Source organism: Pieris rapae, chromosome 18 (genome assembly GCF_905147795.1).
Source record: "Pieris rapae chromosome 18, ilPieRapa1.1, whole genome shotgun sequence".
Taxonomy (NCBI): Eukaryota; Metazoa; Arthropoda; class Insecta; order Lepidoptera; family Pieridae; genus Pieris; species Pieris rapae.
The window spans coordinates 3,091,292-3,101,698 of NC_059526.1; the positions used below are offsets into that span (position 1 = coordinate 3,091,292).

Genomic DNA, 10,407 nt, shown 5'->3' on the forward strand with positions numbered 1-10,407 from the left:
ATAACAAAAGTTTAAAATTAATCAACGTTATTTATTTGAGACAGTGATCGTAGACAATAATTGTCTCCGAACCGAAGAGCTGTACAAATGTTGACTCGACAGTAATTAAACTGATATTGCTTGAAAAATACACACCAGTTAACTCAGTTTATTTTTATTACACTGCCTTAATAGTCCAGTGGCTAGTACTTTCAACTGTAGTTTGATCTCAAATCCCAGGTTTGCAATATATATAAGCTTAAAGACACAACAGGAATTATTAATAAATTAGTTTATACCAAATAAAAACGGTCAATGAATTTAATAAACAATTAAAATTCAGTTACTTATACTATTTAAAACTCAAAAAACAATACCTATATAATAACAGCGTTTTAAAACAAAAATACAGTACAATACAAACACAGTTTAAGGATAGGAAGAAGTCTCTGGACCCTATGGGAGACAGCAGGGGAGAAGACCAACAGCAGGAGAAAAGACCGACAAAAAGCAAAACTAGATTATAATAATTAATTTAGATAACAATATTTTTAAAAGAAGGCAATATAATATTCAAGGCGAGAGAAAGTGAAATAATATTAGAAAAAGATAAACATTTAGAAAGCTAAAAGAAGAGTATGTCGTTACTTGAATTAATTACTAGTAATTTACATGTTATCTTTAGTTAGATATATTAAGTATCCTATATTGTAATATACATAGGACAACATTTTAGTTACAACAAAATAAGCCATATAAAATAGTTTTTATTTCTATTATTGACTCCTTTGATGTTACATATATTTCACTTGAAATTCACATCTTGCCACTAATTGCCGGCAGCGATATTATAACGAAAACGTATCACAGATCGTTTGATTTAACTAATACATAGTTTAAGTAATACATTCCTTATGGTCCAGAAGGCTCTGGATTACCTCAGCTGGTACTACTGTATGAAGTACATCGTTTGATTCTTCGGGCTTTTCAATTAATACCAGCCTTACATTTAAATTAGATTGACTCTCCGGTTGAGGTTCCACACTTTCTGTTCTATTCTTATCTAAGTAATTTTCTTCAATACTTTGCAAAGTCCTATTTTTTGTCTCAGGAACAAATTTCCATACCCAAACAAGGCATACACTTAACGTTACTGAATACAAAAGAAAAGTTCCGTGTAGTTTCAAATACATAACCAAGTAGGGTGCTATTTTGAGAGTAAAACTATAGGAAGAACAAATAATTATAACCATCAATGAACCGCCCATACCTCTATGTTGTAAAGGCATTATTTCTGATGACATCACATAGGGTGTAGTGTAAATTCCTAAACTGGAAGCTATCATAAATCCTATCAAGAAGTACAAACATAAGAGCGAGTCATCCGATACTATTTCCAGGAATTGTAGGTATGACACGATCGACGATGCTAGAAGAAATACAGCACTTCCTATACCACTAAATAATAGCACAGGTTTGTTATTATAATACTTAAAGAATATGTATGCTGTAGAATTGCCTAATAGGGTAACACAGTCCATAACAACCATCCCTATATAAGCGGACTCCTCATCTTTAGTCACATTTTCCACCATATTCATAGCATACACAAGAAACACTAAATTCCCACTCCAATAATAAACAGATAATAACATAAACATATGAAAACTTGGTAAATAAAAGTCTCTGCTCGTGATGTTACTCCAAATTTCTTTTAGCGCTTCGATTGTGTTAGTTTCCTTTGGTTTTTTATTTATATTACCTATTTGAGAATCCAACAGGGCATTCATTTCCGTGATTGCATCTTCATCTGTTCCACGCAGCCATATAAAAGATTTCTTACACTCATCAAACCTGCCTTTTAAAGCTAACCACGCTGGTGACTCCGGCCATGAACAGCTCAGTAAGAAACCAGTTGCAATTGGCATGATCATGGTCAAGCTAATGGTTTTCCAATGAAAAAACTTGCCCATAACATGTACAAGAGTCACACCAACAGTTTGGTTTATATTATAAAACAACATAAGAATATTTCTGTATTTTGGATCGACCATTTCACCGATTGTCAAATAGCTGACAACCAAGAGACTTTTAGCGCCAAGACCTTGAAAGGACTCCCCAACGATGATTGTAGTAGCATTTCTTGCAAAGTATATGATGATCCAGCCGAGAATGACGAGGAGGCAGCAAATGTGGAAGCCAAACTTTCTTCCATATTGTTGCATGATATATGGAATGAGGAGACTTGGAACACCAGCCAATCCATGTACCGATGCTGAAATAGAAAAATATTAATTTTTTTTAAAACACTATTTTGGAATAAATAGAATCTCATAATGAATCTGCAGAATTTTTACACTAATTAAACAAATCAATTAGTAATTATTTTACAATTCCAATTTGATATACATTTTTAGTAATAGTGAAATTATAATTCTGTCTATCTGAACCATTGTATTAATAGTAGCGATTTCTTTTATAAAAATGCATTTCCAGGGAACTACTACATAAATTCTGTCATTTTTATTGCGCATCCACCCGAATGTGAAAATGACATTCTTGTTAAACGGCAGCATAAAAGCAAAAATGTTTTAATTGCGTTTACGTTTATCGAATTTGAATGATGCAGTTTTTTATCAAATGAACGATTTCTAATAACAGATTTCTTATATAAAATATAAAACTTAAGGATTAAAATCCAAAAAGATTAAATAAGTTACATATAATTGCTATTAAAATTGCATTATTTTATCTCAACGGCTAAGTAATTATAACAATTATTTTAATCTTATTTATTTATAAAAGAAAGTCCACAGAAGTTGTTATGCAAAGCTCTTAATTAAATATACTAGAAAAGATTTACATTTATTACAGAATAATAAGCAGTATTGATATAATAGGGAATATCTATAAGACTAATTTATATAAACTTACCTAACACGGAGAGAAATGGAAGTCATAGAATGAAAAAACTAGGGCGACCTCTTAATAATGTTACTACTAATAATGTTAATAGAAAGGTACAACGTTAAAGCCAGTCAAAGACAATACAAATATCGACAGGAAGGCAGTTACTGGAACTGATTGTTGACAAACAGAACAGTACCAGCAGATTATTAATAAAGATAACGTCATAAATTAGTTAGGTTAAGCCATTGGTTAAGCCGTATAATTGCGACATTAGAATCTACTTTGTAAAGGTTTCTGCATGGTTCGACCACTCAACCGAATTGAGGACCATATTTTTCAAACTGGCTAATGGCCTGTAGGGCCTGGAAATGACTATTTTTGGAAATGGGCTCTCCCACAACTAGGGGTGTCTCCCGCGAGACTCGGATCTTGGATTCGGTCGTGAAGAAGTCAGTACGGAAACTCCAGTTGAGTGAGGGAAAAAACCAAGTGAACGATGAAGGCGTTCTTTTAACTCAAGCCTAAACAGGGTTTGAAAAAATACATGAAGCATACCAATCCACGATGCAGTATGGACGTCAACAATTATAGAACTATCATTGCTTTTGAACTGCTGCAAGAGAACACTGGGATATCCAATGAGACCGCCCGCCGAGATTGCTGCTAACTGGGGAGATGCCGATACGAATATCTGAAAATTAAAAATTTGCTTCACATTCCGGAAATAACTTAACTGATTGATTATATTATAGTTAAAGTGGTAGTTTGTGTTACTAACAATCCTCCATAGACTTTTAGATATTGAGAAATAATAATAATTTATTGCTATGAACTTATTACATGTAGGGATAGTTGTTAGAAACTAACGACCCGTATACCATAAGAAACGATATACCTATACTTTCATCATAAATCATTCTAGATATTCGCAATAAATGCTGTGTTGTAGTTTTTGAGCTTATCGTAAACAGTCAGACAGATTTAACAATCAGGCTCTGTAACTTTTCTCTTGAACGCTATCATATAATTATGTCGTTAAGGCAGCGTTCGTAAGAAACGTTTCCGTTTAATCGTTTTTTCTCCGACTTAACATACTTTGATATGACTCAACCGACTACGATTATGGATGAACTAAGACACTCATACCGGATCAAACACAACCTATTTATAGTTATAAATATAACAAATTGAATTAAATCTAAATAAGTAATACATATGAAACAAATTATATATATACAATAAATTTATGATAAAGTTAATATAATTTTATGATTTATTATATCGATTCCACATAATTAAGTAGTTCGATAATCATTAGTTATACTGAAATTAAAATGAGGGCTTAAATATTGCGCTTGCCGTTGGTTTTAAGATTTTATGTCAAAAAAATTGTCGTTTGGTATTGAAAAAAAAGCTATGGAGTCTTGGAATTGTGAAATGAATGAAATTGTGCTTCATGCCTCATTGCAGTATCAGAAATTCACAGGCAAGTTAGTCATTTTATTACTATATTGGGTTTGTACGGTATTACATATATATTTCTGTTCAAGTAATATTCCATGGAAAATTTTGTCATAAATAATTTTTACTCTTATATATACATCTATACATATATACATATTTTTATTTACATCAATGATAAATGGTTGTGATAAAATAAGCGAAATATAACTCAATTACCGTCAATAAATCAATAGGGTTAAGTGGCTATAATTATTATTAAAATAATAGCAAGTATATTAAATATTTTTATATTATTATAATTAAATAACAGCCATATTCACTAATACAATGTAATTTAACTATAGACGTGGGTAGGGCGGTTTACGGTCAATTAAAATTTAGTAACTTAAACTAAAATAGGAAATATAAGCAGTTGTTTCGTTTGAGTAAATTGGATATCGTCTATACTGTAGAAAGACATCATTACTGTTTTTCGAAGCATTTGTTATATTTATATTTATTTAGAATTAGAAGCACTTAATGTATATTTCTTTTTTTTGACGTTCATAAGTGTACATTATGTTAGCTATATGAATAAATGATTTTTGACTTCGACTTTAATTTAATTTCAGAAAGTAGGAGTAATTTTCATTATGATATTAAATGGGCAACATTATTAAGAGCATTATTACAAGAGATACAATAATTATTTGTAAATTATAGATCGTTTTCTATCCTATGGCTTATATATTTTAAATCCTTTTTTTGGCCTACCAAAACTGTGTAGCGACTACTACTTCTTGCTGTGGAGCAAAGCAGATGAACGGTTCTTTAGTTTTACGGGCGTATGAATACTACATCCGAGGTTTTTAAATATACCTTAGTATCCAACTTCATAAAGTTCATAAATACATTTTATATAGTATCTGTTCGATAAGGACAGGTATTTGTGGTAACTTGTTACTAAGACCTTGAATGTATGTTATTACGATCTAAATTGTATAGTTTTTAAAAGTAATATATGTTGTTTTTTTACAAAACCTTCCATTAGAAGAAAAAAAGTTGCACGAAACAGGACACGAAACAGACGAATAAACTTTTTTGTGAACTGTCATTATTACGATAGAGAACATTTCATTATAGTAATTAAAATCCTACTCGTGGTTTTTGTGTTAGTTTATATATATATATATTATTATTTTTTTGTTAAACTTTATTCAAAACAAATAATATAGTATCTTCGGAACCTTGCCTAAAAGGAGTCCCCTTTTAATAATATTTTTTAATAATTAAATTTTAAGGTTAGTTATTAGGTATATTTTTATGTATTATGTTATTTGTTTTGAATAAAGTTTAGATATATTTTCAATTGCCCAATAAATTGTTAACATAATCTCAGTCATTCTAGCGTACTATGTACATAATTAACATTGTACTGTGATAAGCAATTTTTATACTAACAGTTCGTGGATAATAATAAAGATACAAACAAAACACTTGTTAAATTGTACAATATTGCTTGTTTAAATTATTAAACTGGCACTTACTTGTTTTAATATCGGTGACATGTTTTAAATCACTTTAACCATTTATAAACGATAAAATCTTTCTTCACATTCAACATCCATACACTGTACACAACTTAGTAAGAATATACATCGCCGAACCGACATCTGAAACCTATGGCAGAACGCAGAAATGTGTACCGTATTGCAATGAAATAAGAATTAAAATCAGTCGCACGCATATACAATCATCGAAGTCTCGGAAAAAAACGTCCGATCCATAAAAGGTTGTACTAAAAACTGCTTATTGAATAATCATTAGACTGAGAATATTATTAGAATCTGAGCATTAAGGTTTTTATTCTGTGACATTCTGGGAAGGTATTTGTTGAGATCCGTAAACAATGTATTGGAACAATTTGACTTATTTTTTATTAAATTAATTTTGATAAACGAGCTTGGTCTCGATATCCATAGTTGCTCACCTCACACATTGAATTCGATTTTTGTTTGATTTTTGTTTAGTTACTTACGTTTATTTTTTTTACTAGTGTTATTTTTGTTTTGTCAAATAGTTGTTTTGTTTTGTTTAATATTGGATCTTTTCGTGTATGTCATGTTTGCCTATAAGTGCTTGTCACATTTAAAATTATATTTGGTGATTTTTTGTTGGCAAGCTTTTTTATCCATAAAAAAAAATCATAAAATATGTTGTTGTATACTGTACGTGTGTATGTCATTTAACTCCTTTTAAATAGCTGGACCGAATTGAATGTTTTTTTTTAGTATGCGTTTGCCCTGGATGGTTTAGATTCACAAATCAGCCCGGCAGACGGCGCTGCAGTAGCTACTTTCATACTTTGTTTGATATCCTAATCGCTTGAAATATCACGACCAAGTCTGTCGGGTCTTTTTATAACTTTTACAAAATTTAAAGACGGTTACTATTTTTCGTGCTTCAGACTTAATCGGAGACTAAAAAAGATTTTCTTAGCTTCAACATCAAATTGGTTTTGAGCGTTAACATTCGAATTCTAGGCGCATTATTTCCAACATCAAAGTAATCAGTGAAACAATGTTTTATTTTATTTTTCTTCACTAACATCACATGTTAAAATAAGGAAAATCGGACACTTATGAAAATATAGAAATGATGAAATATATATATAAAAATACGCAGCGTCGAATCGAATAGCAGCTAAAGATGACTCTATGGAGAATATACAATATAATAACAATAGCTTACAACAGACTTTCCACTACCACGGAATTGGAATCTAAGCGGGTCAAACCGAAATGCATTGCTAGTATACAATATTTGCGGCTAAGACATCATTTCCACTGATTTATCGCAGACCGTTGCACGATTTTAATTAATGTTGAACTAAACTTAGATATTATTATATTATAAATATCATAAATAATAAAGACACGAAACGAGTATGTTTTAACATATATGTTATTTCATTAGAGACATATCGTTATTTTTTAAACGATGTGAATTATGAAATAATGTCTTAGTATGAAATCCCGATATCCCGATCTTTGTATATAATCCTTTTGACATGTCGTCTTTTGCAAGATTTAGTTAGAGATTTGGACGCCTCGGGGCAAGAAAGTAGGAGAGCCCCTTGACTCGAAATTATACAGCAAAACATCATTTTTTTCATTGAGTTTTCTTATAAATAATTTATTGTGAAATAGATTCTTTTATATTTAAACTCCTACTTTTATGGGGACCCCGGAGTTGTAACCGGATGCCTGATAAATCCGGGATCTGGATTTATGTGACTGATGCATGTTGACTTTCCTGACGTACTATCATGCATTAGCGCATATAAAAAATACTGTTTTGCAATGTCAATTCAATGTCGTGTATCCGTACCAAACGATCTGAAGGTTGTAATAGCACAACCCATATTAAGAGAATTGCATCGGAATTGCATACAAAAATATTGAACAACCGCCGCGGGTTACGATTTCTCTCGGGTAAGGAGTAGTCCACACGTATAGTCCACGTCGATGGGTTTGGACAGAAGTTGGGTTTGAGTGGAAAAATTAATACCACCCCTCTTTTCCACCGCGTCGGTGATTTTACCGCTACGTGTTGAGCCTGCAGCCAGTGGCAGCGCGACCAGCGGACAGTGCGATTAGGACTCTGTGGAATCTGTGCGCCCAAAAATACGAATTCCCCCTTTGCATTTTATATTTAATTTATTGATATTTTTACGCTTTCTCTTTTCTTATATTGTTTTCGACTATTTTAGTCTTTAGCTTTGTTTCTTCTGTGATAACTTCAATATAAATATTTAATACATTAAGTTTTCTAACTACCCCTGCTGTTTTATAAAAGAGACGTGAATACCGAAATTTGTGAGCTTTTCGTCATCTTCATCTCAAACAATGTACGTTGTGTATATGTCTATGAATGTGAGTAAAAATCGCTGGCAATGGCTAACACAATTTGTGTCTTTTAAAAATAAAAAGTAACATAATTTGATTGTGACGTGTCCAAATTAAACAATTCTAATTATTTTGTAATACTTACAAAAGAATAAGGCAAAAATAAACAACGATATTATATTTATTTATTATAAGATAGTTTTCTTTACCATTCGTTTTTAAAGTATATAATATATTAGTATATATTTTTAAGTATAATTAGAATAAGTAATAATAGTATTTTGTATTTATCTTCCTAATATACTATTTTATATCTTATCCAAATCCAGATTGTCTAAAATCAAATTATTTAATTACTAGAATACATTGTGTTGAATGTTCTTGTTTGAACAAATTTTGACATTAATCGCATCGCAGTTGGCAATTTTAACTCGTAACATTCCTACATATACCGCCAATAGAACCACGGCCGGAAAACTATAGACAAGACAAACAATCCTAAACAATGAAACTCTAAACAAACAGACGGAAATTGCATCCGGAATAAAATACAGCGTGTAAAGACAACTGGGGTGCTTGTGGATTTTGTGTATATACCTGTGTGTTTGTCTCAACTAAGTTTCGAGTGCTTACTTTACGACCTCTGAGACGTTTTACCATCTGAAACGGTTTTAACATCTAGAAAATATTTCGTAATATAGGCGAATAGTCAATTAAAAGCGATAACGAGTATGACGCAATTCTTTATTATATGTGACGAAGAGAGTAGTAAAAAAGAGCATGGAACGAGGATTGCACCTAAATAATATTGCAGGAAGACGCGTAGGATGCGCGTGAATAACAGGAAGGACGAAGAAGACAGAGACGGGGTCTAATTGTTGACAAAGCAAGAAAAAGAAAAACCTGTAACATGTCTCAAAAACACTACATACTTTTAACAAAATATACACACAGCACCTGCCGATAAATTTTTGATGACAATGACGTCAATAATTCAATCCTACGTGTATCTTATTAAAAGTACTACAGCAACTACGGAGTATATATTGTAATAATTCCACAAATGTATTTTTCAAATCTTAAATATTCATTACCCGTGTACAGCTTGCTAGTCAGTGGACTATGAAATGTGTGTTTAAAGTTGATATGTATAACATAACTAAGTATGTGATAGGGTGAGACGTAAGAAACTTTTAAAGAAAAACACTTTTTAACGGCTTTTTTTCCCTAAACCCTACATCTTTTAGTCGATACCAACTCCGGGGAAATAAATACAGACATTACAACATTTTCTACAGCTGTGATACTTTTTTGACATTCAACACCTTTTGTCTTCAGTCACCTTGACCACGCACGCGTAAATTTTAAATTATGTTAAATAATTATAAGTTTACAATAATACATTACTTCAATCCTTTAAAAAAGTGTTTTTCTTTAAATATGTAAAAGTTATGTTAATAAAAGACAATAACGTAAGAAACCCTACAGATGTACCCTTACACATAAATAGTCAATATATAAATAAGTACGGGATGCCTGTACCAAGAGACCTAAGATCAAAGGTTCGAGGTGGTGGGATTATCTCAAAGCTAACGGGCAGGCATAATTAAGGGCCTGAAGTAGTCTTCGCCACTTTGAGAGGAAGCGAGAAATAAATTAGACAGCAATATTCAATTCTAATTTATTATTCAAATACATTATCTTAAATACTAATTACACCTATTCTCTCTCTCTCTCTTTAGTCGGCTGCTCATGTCTGAGCGTCGTGGTCAGCAACGAAGCATCTAGAGCTTACACCTATTCACACATATATAATATTATTCTAGTGAGCTGGTGTGTGTATTGCGCATCTTCAGTTCATTTCATCATCGTGTTAAGATTTGGAACGCACGTGAGCCATGTCAGCAGAAGATCAGAATCCAAATGAAATATAATTAAAATTGCTCTTCAGTTGCTAAGATTTGGAACAAACGTGATCCATGTCAGCAGTTGGTTGATGTTCAAAATGACATCTGAACAACCAGTATACACATGAACAATGCAGTGTTATTCATTTGTATATTGTGTTGTTGTTATTTTATTTACTTCACAGCATTACACAAGACTTCATTACCGATATTTCTTTCATGAATATTATTATTATCATTTCCTACTAAGTGTTAATATA

At 31.6% G+C, this 10,407-nt stretch overlaps 1 protein-coding gene across 1 annotated transcript; it reads right to left on the reverse strand.

Moving 5' to 3' along the window:
- Positions 1-331: 331 nt before the first annotated feature.
- On the reverse strand, positions 332-6,118 carry LOC110994996 (sugar transporter ERD6-like 2). Its single transcript, XM_045632290.1, has 3 exons — positions 5,880-6,118; positions 3,445-3,580; positions 332-2,254 (listed from the first exon to the last, which is right to left on the reverse strand). The coding sequence occupies exons 1-3, from the start codon at positions 5,898-5,900 to the stop codon at positions 876-878; spliced, it is 1,536 nt and encodes a 511-aa protein (XP_045488246.1). The 5' UTR covers positions 5,901-6,118; the 3' UTR covers positions 332-875.
- Positions 6,119-10,407: the final 4,289 nt, after the last annotated feature.

Excerpts from the sequence above, each read along its gene's own strand:
- LOC110994996 (XM_045632290.1), bottom strand. The coding sequence starts at position 5,900 with ATGTCACCGATATTAAAACAA. Across the intron at positions 3,581-5,879 it reads TGTCACCGATATTAAAACAA|ATATTCGTATCGGCATCTCC; the intron begins GTAAGTGCCAGT and ends TTTAATTTTCAG. Across the intron at positions 2,255-3,444 it reads CCATACTGCATCGTGGATTG|CATCGGTACATGGATTGGCT; the intron begins GTATGCTTCATG and ends TTTCTATTTCAG.